This window comes from Notechis scutatus, chromosome 1, assembly GCF_049901735.1.
Source record: "Notechis scutatus isolate UNSWTSFEM ecotype Mainland chromosome 1, rNotScu1.2, whole genome shotgun sequence".
In the NCBI taxonomy this organism is placed as follows: Eukaryota; Metazoa; Chordata; class Lepidosauria; order Squamata; family Elapidae; genus Notechis; species Notechis scutatus.
In genome coordinates this window covers 129400112-129417262 of record NC_142009.1, presented here as the reverse complement: position 1 = coordinate 129417262, position 17151 = coordinate 129400112, and the positions used below count along the sequence as shown (strand labels likewise).

At 35.3% G+C, this 17151-nt stretch overlaps 1 protein-coding gene across 1 annotated transcript in view; it reads right to left on the bottom strand.

The window, feature by feature from the left end:
* Positions 1-17151, bottom strand: part of SNTG2 (syntrophin gamma 2) — a 178837-nt gene that overhangs the window by 146407 nt on the left and 15279 nt on the right. The window contains exons 2-3 of the mRNA XM_087946003.1: positions 15070-15121; positions 14934-14991 (exon numbers count right to left, since the gene is read on the bottom strand). Of these exons, the coding sequence (XP_087802129.1) occupies positions 14934-14991; positions 15070-15121 (110 nt within the window). The remainder of the gene's footprint in view (positions 1-14933; positions 14992-15069; positions 15122-17151) is intronic.

The following is a 17151-nucleotide window of genomic DNA, read 5'->3' as shown; positions in this document are numbered from 1 at the left end:
ATGGGGCCAGTCAGAGATGGTATTTACCAGTTCTACGAACTACTCAAAAGTTCTGCTACCGGTTCTCCAGAACCTGTCAGAACCGGCTGAATACCACTTCTGGTCCTACCCTATTCTAAACAAAGATGAAGTGAGGTTAGTTTGAGGGAAGGTTTTTTTGTCATGATTCCCTCTTTCACAGGACTGTGCCATCTTTTCTGCATTTCCCCTTTTCATTCCTCCTCTACATCCAAGGTCAACTCTACATACTGTTACACCAATTGCATCCCAAAGTTTTAATCAACAAAAAATAAATACACCAGTTAAGGGGAAATTAAATCCTCCCATTCTCATAGTGAAACATCTGTGTCAATTGTCTGCTGTTTCCATGACCCCTTTCAAGATACCATAGTTAGTTAAAGGCTTGACTAATGCGTTGTTTGATTATGAACCTATCTAAGATTTTCACAGAAGTAGGACATATTTTGGGGGGCTTTGCTTTGCTTGCTGAAGCCCTTTTCTTGAATACGTGAAAAAATATTTTTACTTCCAAACTGCATGGTTCATAACTTCTTGGGAATTGTGATTTCCTTTACCTCTCCTATTTTAAGATCAGCCATTCAAAAAATTCATTATGAAAATTAAAATGGTTGCTGCTATTGATATACTTTCATAAAGCTCTCTCCAAAGAATAATTTGTATTTAAATGCCATTATACAGCTTTTTAGTTAAAGCAGACCTTTTCAAGAGAAAATGATGATCTTCTGGGTAGGCTGGGCAGGTTCTCTATTATATTTTCAAATGTAATGCCTTTAGAAATTCTCCCAAAGCTTTTTTTTCAGTTTTTAAGCCTTAAACTTAAATACATTTACTTTTTAACTATAGGATTCCATGGAACCAATCCTTTTGATTTGATTTATTTTTAGTTCACAACTCTATTATTCCAATAAAGTATTTTGTAGAAAGGAAATAAAGCTCTTCTTAAGCAATTATAAAGTATTCTTAACATCTGAAAATAGAAAGGTTAGTATAACTTACACTGGCATGTTAACACTAGAGGTAATGGGCTTACTGAATTGAATAACTTGACAGAATCTACTGAGTTTCATAAAAGGATAAATCTTCTTAATGGTTTACTGGAACTAGATGTCAACAAAAGAACTTAATATTTCTTGCTTTAAGACAATACAAAGAAGTCATGCAGTCAAAAGCAAAGGAATGTGCACACAGCCAACAGATAGAATGTTCTTCGGTGCAATAAAGTAGGTCAAAAATTATATTTTGGGAAAATTAACAAGTGAAAACCATTCTATTTTTCTTTCATAGTATTTTATCGTCCCATGAATGTCTGCATTTTGTTCTCACTAAATATAGTTTTCTACTATATCTTTTCACAACTGTAGCTCACTAAGTAACTGCAATGCCCCATATGTAGACATGAGTTTTTGTGTAATAAATATTTTTATAGATGATTTGTCTGTTAAATATACAAAAACTGAGGAAAACTGATTTTGGCACAGTATACTAACTGTACAGGAATTTTGGGACAGACCAAAATGTGGCATGTGAGTCAGAACCAGGAAGTAAATGAAATGGAATGTAAATGAAATTCCAATCATGAACTTCCATCTATTTTGCTGTGTTCTACCTCAGGTGTTGCAGCTCCTGTGCATCTGATTCAGAGGTGGTATGCAGCAGGTTCTGACCAGTTCTGGAGAACCAGCAGTGGAAATTTTGAGTAGTTCAGAGAACTAGCAAATGCCACCTCTGAATGGAGATTTTACAGTATCCTTCCCTGCCACACCCACCAAGCCATGCCCACAGAACCGGTAGTAAAAATTTTTTGAATCCCACCACTGATCTAATTGTCTCCTGAATCTGATCAGAGCTCATTCATTTACTGCTTCAGGTAATGGTAATCTATATTTGAACGCAGACTAACCAATTTCTGATATGTGTTAAACTCTATGGATGTTTCTCAAAGAATATGGAATTTGCTATAGCTATTAAAGAAGAACTTTTAGCCTATGTATGAGCCTTCAATTCAGTCATGACTCCTGGCAAGTGCCTAGACAAGTCAATACAGTTTTCTCAGCAAGATTTTTGGAAGTGGTTTGCTGTGACTTCTTTCCTAACATTGAGAGAGAATTAATAGCCCAATTCACTGAGCTGGCTTCATACCAAAAAGGGGACTAGAACTGGTTTCTAGTTTGCTGCCTTCACCACTAGATCAAATTGGCTTTGAGAATGACTGTAGATACGGGAAAATATTCGAGTTTTGTCTGTATGTAGTGAAATGAGGACGTAAATAGAAAGGACTAGTCTATACATAGACTGGTAAAATTTTAAATTAAGGAATATGCTATACTTTCTAAGATTTAGATTGGCCGATTATATACCAGGCTACCTAATTAAAATCATATTCTTACTGCACAATCTTAGAACATTTACATGGAAGTATGTCCTACTACAGTCAATGAGACTTATTTGATAGTAAGAGTATATGTAGAATGATAGACATGAGTCCTGGTTTTAAACATCCTTTGTATTTTTGTGCATGTACAGAATTGGGAAATGTTTGGAGGATATTAGAATAGTAGTATCCTGTTTACATTTGCAGAAGCTTCTAGAGTTTCTCTCTGCCCTCCTTACACTTTAAAATTGTAGCCTGGATCATGTCCTAAATCAGTCTTCTACAACCAGTTTACTCTCCAGTTGTGTTGGGATCACTTTCATAATCCTTACTCAGGGAAAGATGGAAATTCTAAGTGCTGAACATTGTGGAGGGAATAATAACCTGGAAAATCATGCTCTCAGTAATAAATATGTATACTCTTATGCATTTGTTTTTACAGTATATTTTAATTCCCCTCTTAACACTGAAATACTGTAATGGTTCATATTTGAGTTCATATATTAAACAACATAAATGGGAACTGGTTCAAATGAAAATGTGAAACAATTTTACAAACTTGCTGTAATCATACTGTAATAACAAAATCCCACTCAAGCAGACTGAATAGACAATGTAAAGCTTTATGCAATCTTACCAAGTAAGCAATAAATTGACATTACTTTTTAATAAGGCAGGTCACTTTTTTCCAACAGAAATTACACTGCTAAACAGCTAGCATTCATCTTATTCTCTCACATTAGACAGTAGCATACTTTGGTGAATTAAACACATGATACTGGGTCAGCAAAGATTGTGGTTTTTCTTAATTGCCTGACTTTTATGATAACCAGAAGCATAGCAATATTTAGAAGCCTGCGATGCATGTTATCCCAGAGAAAAGCATCTGCTATATAGTTTACACTCGTACAACAAACACATACAAATAAATATGCCAGCAATAAAATACCCTAAGCTTCTGCTTCATAACAAGCTTCTTTCAACATCTGAACATTACATGGTTTAATCAGGTTGGACTGGAAAACTATGTAGACAACTTATTATTTTTTTCCTGAAATGTGTATTTGTTCATATCATATTACTTACTTATTTATTTAGAAAGAACTTAAGGCAGCAAACATACCTAATATTCTTTCCTCCTTCTATTTTCCCCACAACAGCTACGTGAGGTGGGATTTGGGCTGAGTGAGAGTGAACGGCCCCAAATCACCTAGCCAGTTTTTAATGCTTTTAAGGTGGGATTAGAACTGAAAGTTTTCTAGCCTAGTTCCTGAACCACAAAACTAAACTGGGTCTTTTTGGTTCTACTGTTACATTTCAATGTCATATTATATATTCTTGTTATATATTGTACGTATTATTTTATTTTTTCTCTTTATTAAAGAAGAATACTTTTTTTCCAGAAGCTATTTTTATGCCTTGTCTTAATATACTTCATCTCTATGGATACAATGTTAAAGGCAACAAAAACGATATAGGGAAGCATTTGTGATAAATTCTTGCCTCTAACCCTTGGGAGGTGGGTGAGTGAATTAGATCTCACGTCTAGACCCAACTTTGAAAAATCTCTTATGGAAGAGCAATATAAGTTATTGGATATGGAACCACAGCTCATTTGCTCATTTACTCCCTCTATCTACCCATAGACAAAAACACCAGATTCATGCAGGAATACAGAGAGTTTCACTGTCCCTCCTACTCAGGAGTCACTGTATTGTTCTCTCTTCCTTTTCTCCATACTGCCACTAATGGTTGCAAATACAGGTAGTCCTTGACTTACATTTAATGACCGTTCGAAGTTCCAATGGGATTGAAAAAAAGTGACTTATGATTTATGATGGTTGCAGCACCCCTGTGGTCATGTGATCAGAATTCAGATGCTTGGCAATTGGTTCATATTTAAGACAGTTGCAGCATCACTAACTTAACGATTTCAGTGAATCACTTAACAGCTGTGGCAAGAAAAGTCATAAAATGGGGCAAAACTCATTTAACAAATGTTTCAGTTAACAACAGAAATATTGGCCTCAATTGTGGTCGTATGTTGAGGACTACCTGTATAGTGGGTGTTGCTGGGCCCATGTTATAAAGGAAGCGGGAAGGTTAATATATATCTATTTCCTGCCGATCATTGTAGCAAGCAAAGCACTGTAATCAGCTGACTGCCAAAATCATATTTTCTGGATCTGACAGTTGATTGGCATGTGACTAAAGGCCCCGTAATGCAAACTAAAAACAAGGCGCTGATCACAGGGAGCTCCACAACATTTTAGAGTGGCCCTCTTTGTTTGGGTAAACTAAGAGACACTTTGCACGTGGGTAGAAATATAAATAGTGCTCTACAAATTCATGAAAAGAATGTTACACAAAATATGGCAAACCATTTTTCCACCTTTTCAGAATGCAGGACATAGAACAATGGATTTAAATTATAGGAAACCAAGAATTACAGGAAGTCCTTGACTTACAACAGTTCAATTAGTGACTGGTCAAAATTACAACGGCACTGAAAAGAGTGACTTATAACCGTTTTTCACAGTTAGGACCATTACAGCATCTTCATGATCATGTGATCAAAATTCAAATGCTTGGCAACCGGTTCATACTTATGACGGTTGCAGTGTCCCGGGGTCATGTGATAATCTTTTGCAACCTTCTGACAAGAAAAGGCAATGAGGAAGCCAGATTCACTTAACAACCAAGTTACCAACTTATCAACTACAGGCTAAATCTTTTGGGTTGTATTTAATTTAGATACCTTCAGTGAAAAGGAGATTTGATTCACTGGCCTAAATGGCCTCTTTCATATTTTTAATTTGAAATGCATAAGAACTGCAGCTAGAAAGCACAGCCTTAGGCATATTCTTATTTATATCAAGAATTTGTAAATAGAAAACTGCTTACTAAAAATGGGGACATCACTGGAAAAATGAATAGAGTGGAAAGAGTGGAAATCTAGAGAGTACAAAGTAAATTGGGGAGGGCATTAGCCAGGGATATCACATTTTCAGTTTAAAGATGTGCCTAATTTAGTATATCATTTTCATGTAATATATGATTCTTTCTTGTCTACATTCTTCTAACATTTATAGGTGGCTTGCTGAAAATTGCAATCTTCTGTCTCAGCATGCCCTGATTAAGAATAATAAAATTCAGTTTACATCTTAGCAAAAATGAGCTTGCTTTTTCACAGGATGATCAGAGGAAAAACCCTGTGCAACATGTTCTTTATTTTTCCTTTGTCAGCCTGAATCCCTCAAAAACTGAACAAGGAAGGAAGATGCTTACACTTTAGGAAAATGTTAACGTAATTGAAGAAGACTAAAGGAAATAAATACAAACATAGATTGTCCTCAACAATACAACTTTACTTCTTAAGCAATCAGAAATCAATATGTCAGAATAATGTAATAAGTTTCAATAAAAATGTTTTTTCTTTAAGCATCCTTCTGGGATTTTGGTATTCTTTAGAGACCATACTTATTGCTTCTTTTAAAAAAACAAAACTTATAGACAACAGCAACAATTATTATGTTGCTAATGCTTTCTTTATACTCTGAAATTTTGTCTGAAATTTGGGTTTTTTTTTCATTTAAGCTTTTTTCATTTGTGTTCATAATGGTAACCTTTGTGTGTGTTCTTAGAGTCTTCTAAGCTTTTGGGGATTTTTCGCAAACACTCAAAGATGTTCGTTCATTTTATCACATGAATGAACAAACAAAAAGATTATTTTTGTGGCTTTTGGAGACCCTTTGACCAAAATGTAGTAAGAACTAAGAGCAGTGTTCTACCATTTTGAGGGAGAAAAACTATAGTGGATACCCCACAGTAGGCATAAAGCCCAGCTCTTGGGAACCCCCTCCTTATTCTCTATATCAGATGTAGCCCCATTAACTTTGCAACTTCTGAACTCCTAAAAAGTTTAGGCATTGCTGTTGGCTATTAAAAAGTTGACTACCCTCTGATTAATATATTTCTTTTTCCAAAGTTGATAATAATTACTTTGGGCAGATTCTACACACAACATATTCCTTAATTAATTTTATGTGGTATTCCATGCAACTTCCTTATGGTACAGTTACGTCCGTCACTAAATTGCCCTCCTACTTCACAGAATGCTTCACAGTGAGAAGATGATAAGTTTCAACTATACATTTATAGAATTTGGTACATGTATATGTGCATATGTACGTGTATGCTTGCTTGAATAGTGAATGAAAGCTGCAATTATCTATTCTGAAAATGAACTGGCATGTAGAAATGTAAAGCATGTCCATTCATTTTTCAGGCCGCTTGAAAAATATATAAAAACCTCCTCCTATAGATTAATATTCTGTTCAAACCTAACAGTTTTAATAAATTTCATTCATGTACATTAGCTTTAAAAATAAGTGAAACATAATTGAGGCTGTAATAGAAGGTTGATCAATTTATACTAACACAAAGTAACGATTTCCGGTGGCATTTTCATCAAAGATGGATCGGAGACCACGGTTGTGCACAGTTTCAATCCGTGCTCTGCAGGTCGGAGGGTTCCAAACGGGACCAGATCCACCCTAGAGGGGTGGTGAAAGAGGGGGAGACTGCCAGCTGGGTTGAGGGAAGCCACATCTTCCCTTTCTAGCTAGGTATACTCCCCTCGAAGAAAGGCAGTAGCGCCAGTCTTTAATGGCTGCCCTGAAGATAGGAAGCTATCCTGTAACTAAGTTTGTGCTGGAGCAGTGAAGAAGTAGACAGCGTGGAGACCAGGCATAATATATGGACATAAAGATACCCCGGAATTAAGGTATTAAATTTTTTTCGAAAAGGATTGTTGAGATATTCCCCGTTAGGAGAATGAGTGTACTCAGGGAAATGTAGTGAGTAACACACAACCAGCATACAGATACACTGAATAGTAAAATGTAGGTTTTACTACCAGTAAACGGGTAAACAAAGTCCAAAAAACAGTCCAAAAAATACATGGTTAAAGCAGTTAGTATCAGTCCAGGGATAATCCAAAAATGAAGTCAAGTATCATGAACAGAGTTCAGTAAATGGAGTTTGCTAACAGTTGCAAGACTCACAGCAATCCAAGAAGAACGATGTTCAGGCAAAAGGCAACAAGGAAATGCAAGAAGAAAGAAACCAGGTTTCTGGCTCGATCTTATGGCCGTTGGAGGAACCTCAACCAATCACACTTACAGCATTCTCTTAAAGATACAGTATTAAATAACTAGGCTGGTTTATATATTTCCAACCCAACTGTTAGGTGACTATCATTCCAAACATTCTCCCCCACATTACGTGACATATCCCCAAACAGCCTTGTTTCCAAAAACTACAGCAGCCCCAAACTTTACGCCTTTGGGTGGGACAATAGCTGGGCGCCCCCGGCCCCCCCCCCCCCCGCCCCCCATATAAAAAACACAGTTTAAAATCCATATCGAAGCGCGGCGCCGCCATCTTCCCTTTCCAGAAAGCTCCCCAAAGCCTGCCCATCTTTTACAGTGCCTTTGGGCTTTTCATGAAATGATCCCCCCCCCCAAAACACCCCCCAACAACCCCGCCCCACCCCCCCCCCCCCCCACCCCGGGGCCCCGCCCCCGGGCTTTCATCTGCAATGTTATTCTCTGACATGCAGTACTCCAGTTTAATCATTTTACTTTGAACACATTGTCTCATATTCAGATATTGTAGATCAGTGTGTTTTGATCTTGCCTTTATGGTGAGATTGGAAGCCATCTGAATTGCTGATTGGTTGTCTTCATATACAACAATAGGTTCCTTTACATTAATTCCCATGTGTACCATTAGTTGTTTATAACATACTAAGTCCGTACATAATAGAGATAAACATGAGAATTCAGCCTCCACTGTTGATAAGCTTAGATGTTTTTGTCGAATAGACCACCATCCAATTAACGCCTTTCCTAATAACACTACAGTACCTTACGTTGATTTACATGTAGGTACGTCTGTAGCAAAACTTGCATCGGCATATGCAGTTAAACTTAGTTCATCCTTAGGCTCTAAATACAATGCATAATGCATTGCTTGTTTAAGATATCTCAACACACGCTTAGCAGCTTGCCAGTGTCTTTCAGTAAGTTCAGTGCTAAACCTAGATAATTGGTTAACACTATATGCTATATCTGGCCTTGACCAATTTTTAAGATAGGATAAGCTACCAATCAAGGATTGATAAATGTCTTTATCAAAAACAGGACTTTGCACATCACTGTGGCTAAACTCCTGGCTCATTGGTGTCTTAGCCGGTTTACAAAGTTTCATTTTAAAGTTCTTCAGTAACTGGTTAATTTTATCTGCCTGTGAGATTTTGTGGCCTCCCCTAGTTTTATCTATTTTCAAACCAAGATACTGTTTAATGTTTATTGTTTTATGTTTGATTTTAAATTTCTTCTTTAATAGTGAAATAATCCCAGTAACTTCTTGTTCAGTTTTAGTGATTAATGCTATGTCATCAGTAAACAATAGCAACAATGAAATTATACCATCACTTTCTTTTTTGAGTAAACATGGATCAGCCATGCCAGCTACAAACCCTATCTTTGTTAATTCCTTAATTATACACTAGTTCCATTCATAGCCTGATTGCTTCAAGCCATAAAGACTCTTTTTTAATTTCCAGCAATCAGTTTTGTTATCAGTTTTTATTCCTAACGGCTTTTTAAATATATAGTATGTTGCAATGGTGCATGAGGATATGCTGTCTTCACATCTAAATGGTTTATTGTGTATTTATTCTTTGCTGCCCACACTAATGCTGCTTGTAATGTGGTAGCCTTCAGACTCATCGTAGTCACTGGCTGACTGATCGAACCCTTGTGCTACTAACCTGGCTTTATGGGTAACAGTCCCATCTACACCTGCCTTAATTTTATAAATCCACTTACACCCTATGGCATGCTCACCTGGTGGTAATCTTACATTTTCATATACCTCCAAACTTTGTAAAGATTTCAGTTCTTTATCCATTGCTTCTTGCCAAGCAGCTTGATCCTTAGCAGGATACAGTTTCAGTTCATTATGGTTAGTAGGAACTATTTTTACTTGGCATACAATACTAGCTTGATATCTATCTGGTGGTCATGTTACACGGGTTAAATGTCTGGGCAACTCAGGGCTTACTGGTGGACTCTCCTGTTCCACCTGCTCCTGTTCTTCTACCTCCTCCTGTGCTTGTTCTTCCTCTTTAATGGCTACTGATGGTTTAACTATCTCATCGTTAGGGACTACTTGGGTGTCAATAATAACATTATTGTTGGATTCCTGTTCTAGTTTCTTCCACACAACATGCTCAAGAAATTTAGCACTAGCGCTACAGTAAATATTAGCTGTACCTCAATCACAAAATCTAAACGATCTACGGTTGGCCTCGTAACCTATGAAAAATAATTTCCTAGCTCTATGTTGCCCTTTCAGTCTTACTTGTAAGGGAATATGCACCCATGCTGGAGTACCAAATGTGTGTAGGTAACTTAAATTTGGTTTTCTGCCATGCCAACAAGTGAATAGAAATTCACCAGTTGTTGTGTTCACCACATTGTTTAACACATGGTTGCTACACATTATGGCCTCACCCCACAGTGTTTCAGGTAAACCTGAATTGGATAACATAGTGCGAGCCATGGCTTTTAATGTTTGCCCTCTTCGTTCTATAAATGAATTATGTTGTGGCCTGTAAGATGCAGAACGCTTATGCTCAATACCAGCCAATGTTAACATTGTTTGGAATCTATTGTTAATAAACTCAGTCCCATTATCTGTTACTACAGTAATTACCTTATTTTTCATTTTTCTTTCTGCAAACCTTAGCCAATTAAAGAAATGTTGGAATGTTTCTGTTTTGTTTTTCACTAAATAGCAGAAACCGTACCATGAGTAATGGTCCATTATACTCAAAACATAGCAGGCACCTCCCAAACTGGGTTTCTTAGGACCAATTATGCCAGCAAACACAACCTCTAAAGGTTCTTTGGTCTTAAACCCATTCAGTCTGTTTGCAGGAATAACCTTGCTTTTCTCCTGGTTACAGGCATTACAGTTTAAGTACTTGCTACAGGGTTTTAATTTTACTCCCTCTGACAATTTGACAGTTTGTTTCAGCATTTTAAAATTAATGTGCCGTAGACATCCATGCAGTAAATGTATACATTTGTCATGTGGCTTAACATTGCTATAAACCGTTAGCCATCTGCAACTGGTCATCATGTATCACATATAAATCATTATCTAAGGTAGCAATAACACTTTTACCCTCTTTCTCTATTATACAGTTATCTCCCCTAAAGGTTACTACATAACCAATATTAACTAAAGCCCTTACTGATAACAAATTAAATTTCAGTTTAGATACATATAACATAGGTAAATGATCATTTACACATGAACAATATGCAGTACCTTCACCAGATGCTTTCATCTTCCATCCATTTGCCAATGATACTTGTTGCTTACTCGTGGACATCTTTACAAACCTCTCTCTATTTCTAATAATGTACTGTGATGCTCCACTATAACTACCCACAAATCATGGTTTACAGTTGAATTGCTAGATATAGCTAAATTAACATTCTTCTTAGCCTTCTGGTGATTACCAGTATTCTGTCATTTTCCCTTCTTACAGAATCTAGCTATATGTCCCTTAGCCCCACAAGAAAAACATTTCCTAACAGTATAGGCATTTGAAAACAAATCCTCTTCTTGTGGTTGTTTTTCTCTCAGTTGATCTCTTTCCAGCCTTCTTCTTGCCTCTTCTAACAATCGTCCAGTTATGTCAGTCAATGTCAGTTCATTTCTGGTCAGGAATTCCAGTGAAGATACGTAATCATCATAACTTTTCTCCAATGAGGAAAGAATGATGCAAACCTGATGCAGGTCTGAAAAAATCAGTTCCTTTTCATGTAGCTCTTGAAAAGTTCTTTTCATGAAGTTCAAATGAGCTAACATATCTCCACCTTTCAGAAGACGTGCTCTAAACAGTTTACATGTAAGATGTATGTGTGCACCTACACTGTCACAAACATAAATCCTCTTCAAATTCTCCCAACACCTAGCAGCAGACTCTTCTCCATGAATATGGACTAGCTGCTGGTCACTCAGTGTTAGCCCAATTATACAAAGAGCTCGTTCGTTGTTCTGTTTAAAGTCAGCCAGCTTCTTGGCATCGTCCTCATCATCTGGATCCCAAGCATTTACATCCGGTGGATCTTGAACTGCATTCCATAACCCTTCTCTACGCAGAAGTAGACTGCATTTCATAGACCAGGAAACATAGTTTGTTCCATCCAACTGGGTTATCAGTGATAGACTTGTTGATGGATCTTGTGCCATCTTTACCAGGACAATAACTTACAATTAAACAGTAAACAGCTGTCTGTATATGGTACTGTGTATTCACACTAACTCTCAGTTATCTGAGCCTGGTATGGCCTGGGTCCATAACCAGTGTTGAGGTATTCCCCTTTAGGAGAATGAGTGCACTCAGGGAAACATAGTGAGATTGATGTTGAATAACACACAACCAGCATACAGATACACTGAATAGTAAAATTTAGGTTTTACTTCCAGTAAACAGGTAAACAAAGTCCAACTAACAGTCCAAATCACACACGCTTAAAGCAGTTAGTATCAGTCCAGGGATAATCCAAAAACGAAGTCAAGTATCATAAACAAAGTTCAGTAAATGGAGTTTGCTAACAGTTGCAAAAACTCACAGCAATCCAAGTAGAACGACGATCAGGCAAATAGGGCAAAACAGGAAATGCATGAAGAAAGAAACCAGGTTTCTGGCTCCATCTTATGGCCATTGGAGGAACCTCAACCAATCACAATTACACCATTCTCTTAAAGAAACAACATTAAATAACTATGCTGGTTTATATATTGCCAACCCAACTGTTACGTGACTATCATTCCTAACAAGGATTACAAAGCAGCGACCTGAGAGAGAGAAAAGAAAGGTGGAAATAAATGTAAGAGGATTTGAATTTTGACAGGAATTAAATTGAAGGAGGAAGCTGGAAGAAAATTTGGATAAACATATGATTTTGGCACTAAATAGGCATAATTAAATGTTGAACTTGAATGTGCCAAAAAGAAATAATTAATAATTTGTACTTATTGAATTATTGAAACTTAAAAGCCACAAACAAAGGGGGGAAAAGTGGAAAGAAAGGATGGAACTTGGACGTAACAGAGAGCGCCACCTAATGGTAAAGGAAAAATTTTAGCGACTTTTTAAAAAAGTGCCTGGTTTTTTTTCAAAATTGGAACTTGATACAAAATAAGAGGAACTTTGTTACAATAAAATAGAAAGCCTGAAAAGTGGAAACCGAAAACACAGAATATTAAGATAAAAGAAAGAAGCGTAAAGAAATTATCTTGGGATTGTTTGGTGATTTTGATACAAATTTAAATTTATGGATATTGGATGACTTTTGAAAAAATTTAAAGAGGAAGTAATAAAAGCTGATTGTTGGAAATAAATATCAAAGATGCTGGTTGAATTAAATTACTGGACAATTGGTTTGGACTTAAATACCAAAGAAAGGGATAAAGAAAATATGAAAAAAATGTATAAACATGGCAGAACTTTTCTTGGAACTAAAAATGGAATTAAGAAACATAAAGGAAATGTTATATGAAAGAAACGAATCGTGCTGTATTGCCTTACAATTAATAGAAATGGCGATTTTGGAGAACAAAGAACAACAAGGAGTGCCAGAAGAGGAGGAGCTGATCAAAGAAGAAGCCAGCTTCAATGAACAAATGGAACAACAAACATTAAAATGAAAGGAAAAATGAATGGAAATTAAAAGTTGGAGGTTTGAGGGGACAATTAAAAAGGGAAATGTTTTGAAAACCAAACAAAGAAAAAGGAAACAGCAGAAATGGGAATTACAGAAGAAAATTTTAAAGAGGGAGGAGGATAAAAATTTGAGTAAGAAACGGAGAGAAAAAATGAAGGAAAAAAGAGATAATAAGAGGAAAAAAACAGAAAATAAGGAGATATGGAAACCGAACAAAAAGGATAAGAAATTATTTAGATATAGAGATAATGGGTAGATAAAGATTAATGAAAAGAGATTCTGCAAGGTAATGTGTTGTAATATATAAGAATGTAGTTTTTAAAAGGTCATGGAACTGATATATTTTTTTATTAATTGGTTTTTTTTAAGGATTATTGTTAATTTATATATGAAATAAATGCAAAAACTGGAAGCTATGATAAGAAGATGAATTATATTTAATAAAATAAAGAATGCAGTTAAAATGAATTATGAGGATTCTAGTGAAAAGACTAATATCAGTTTCTACAATTAACTGAATAGATCAATATATTTGAAATAATAAATGAGTTAGAAAGTAATTGAGGGAAAGAATACCAGGCAGAATCTTTTTTGTGTGTGTGTGTGTGTGTGTGTGTGTATTCAACTTTGTTCGGGTATTTTCCCACGTCATTATAGACGTGGAAAAATACCCGAACAAAGCTGAATACCATACATGTAAGTACCCGCGAAAACTTAAGAAAATATATACATACACACACACACACACACACACGTATATGTGATATATAGTAGTTAGGAGATTATTGTTATTAAACTAGAATGTCATAATTATACAGTGATTATATTAGGATAAACTTTGATTATGGATTAAACAGGAATAAATTGAAAGATATATAAGATTAAAAGGTGGCACACTCTAATTGGTAATTAAAGGGGGAAATTTTTGGAATTATTAGATGTAAGATGAAATTTATTGAATAATGAAACAAAAGTATGTGATAAAATTGCAAATGTAACAGATAAAAGTATAAAGGAATCATGAATTTAGAATAAAAAATAAGAATGTTAGACTATAAAACAAGATATGAGAATATTTAAAGAAAAAGGAATTAAGTTAAGATATAAATTGAAAATGGATTTGATAAGTGTACAGAAAATAAGAATATTGGAGTAAATTTAAAACGGAAGTAATGATATGATATAGAATTGAATGTGAAAGATAAATATATACTAAGATTATGTTTGTATTGAAGTGTAAAAACTTGGAACCACACTGTTCACGGAAAGAGATGTTTTTAAAATGTAACAATAAAAAGTTTATTACAAAAAAAAACACCAAAAAAGAAGGAAAGTAACATGTACAGGAATAAAGAGAGAAACGCAGATGGAACTCCTATTGAAAGTACTGAGACAATTATATTTGTCTTTGTTTAATTGCCTATAAAATTGGGACTTTGAAGTCAATCTGCTTGTTACTTAGAAAATTGAATATCTTGGAAAAGTAAATAATACAGTGCTCTGTAGATGGAAAGCATCAATAAAATGGGCCAAAAATAGCCTTTTCATTTTCAGTTTGAAATCAGAAAATTGATACAGCAGAAGTAAATAAATGAATAATAAACCAAATTAGATGGGCGGACAAATTAAGTAGTTTTTAACCTTTAAAATATTTAAATTTGTTGCAATATATATCAACACTTAATTGTTACACTTTTATTGCTTATGCAAATAAATAATTGTTTTACCTGCTTGGTCTTTAAGTATTTTTGATATAACAACAGGCACTTTGTGCTCGGCACCACCCTGAAAGAGACGATAAAAATAAAATTTGTTTTATGTGTGATATGTTATAAAACTATGTAATTATAAAAATATGCATACCTTTATACTTAAGCCCAAGCCGCCAACTGGTTGTCTACGAAGTTTAACGGTTCTGTGCTTTAAAAAATGGTAGAAAAAAATAAATTTAGGTGAAAATTCAATATTAGATGTATGCTTAAGAAATTTATTCATATACTTTGGTTTATGCAAATTCTTGATCTAGAAAGTCAAAAGAATAAAAATATGGCATTTAATCAATACTAGTCTCAGTACATCCAAAAAGTTTTTGGGGTTATTGATTGGTTAAAGGCCATAGTGTGGTGGTATGCAAGCTAGATTAGAGATTCTAACTTGAGCATAGTTGCTGTAAAACTGGACTTTGGTTTTGCTACATATTACCAAAGCACTCAAAACTGGTGCAGGTATGATTATGACCAATAATCCAATCTATTCTTCCTATATCTTACTAAACAAAACTTATGTGAAACCCTCTGTTGACCAACATCATGAAGGGCAAAGGAAGTCAACATATATGAATTTGTTTGGTAACAGTTATAGCTTTTCTTTTTAATTGCTTTTTTATTTTATTGTACTTACAATGTTTATGCAGTGGTGTGAGCCAATTGTTAAATTTTGGGGAATTATGCAAGCCAATTGACAGTAAAGCTGAACTACTAAACAATGCCTAATGTGTTGATTACCTGCTCTGGGGCTAGCAACATGGCAGCAGCAATGAAGTTGGCAAACATTTACCATTTACATTTACCATTTCATATATATATGAAATGAATAGATGGTGGAAGGAGGTAACAGATCTGAATGAAAGGGATCTGATTTTGCAGAATGGAAATAAAGGCAAAAAAGCAAAGTGGGGAAAGCAAATTGTCAGAGAAAAAAATTAAAGGATTCATCAGAAAGTATGAACTGGTGTCATGTATGCTTATGAAGTAGGAATTCATACATTTGTGAGAGTTTTCTATTATGCTCCAGTAAATGGCAAAAATGAAAGAATAAGGGATGCGCTTTTTGTAAAAAGAAGAAAGTGAACAGGTGGCTTGAATAGATGAGAAATGAAAGGCGGGTGTGATAGACAAGACAAGAGACATGAACAAAGATATCTGGCTATTCAGAAATCGAAAAATGAAAGGGCATGTTGACTTTCAGTAATTATCTGCTTAAAAACATGTGTTTAAGCATAAAATGTTACCATGCATATGCATGGAGAAGGAAAGCACAGGAAAACATAGCCAATTTTATTGGTTATAATGAAAAAACTGAAGAAAATTAGTGAAATTAATATTGCCCAAACATGCACTTTCCCTTCTTAGGTTTGTACCGCTGTTGAAAAACCCAAGCCTCTGCTGCTTGCACTAACTCTGCAACTTGAAAAATTATCTTGGATTTTTATAATCAACAAGTATTACCTATGCCCTCAAAATTGTTCACCCTTTTCTCCAAAGCCAAGAGGTTACTCTTGATACATTCCCCTTCCAGCTCCCTTGCTCAAGAGGAACTTGCTGGGTTATCTGACCACCTCTATTTCAACTGCTGTACTTCATGCCAAGTCTACCAGTAAATATGTTCTCATCCATAACTGGATTGTGGATGATAGAGCAGACCTGTTTTGCATCACCAAACCTGAGTGGGCGAAGAGGGGTAACCAACATTGAAATTGAGTTCACTTGATGAGATCCTCAAAGAAAAAGATGAGTTATTTAAAGAAAAAGGCAGTGTATGAATTGATGTACACACCTGGTTGAATCAAGAATAGTTTGTAAGGACAGAAAAGTATGGAGAAGTACAGTGAATAATGATAGAAATTAATTTTACTTTCTTTTTCACTTCTGATGTTATTTTTTTTTTTGGCTTATGCTAGCTATGTGTGTATGCTAAAGGGAAAGAATTATATTCTCTGTTTGGTGCTTGAAATATAGAATGTTTTATAAGAGAAAGTGCTGTTCAAGTACTTGTCTACTGAAGTTTTTTTGATGCTCCATTGAGAGTTCAAACCGTTTCTCTATTCAAAAGTTGAATAGGAGCTTAATATATCATTCAGATATATTAAATATGATATGCCAAGCACATGTCTCATTAAAAGAGAAAGAGTTGTGATATGAATATTATAGAAACACAGATGTGTGA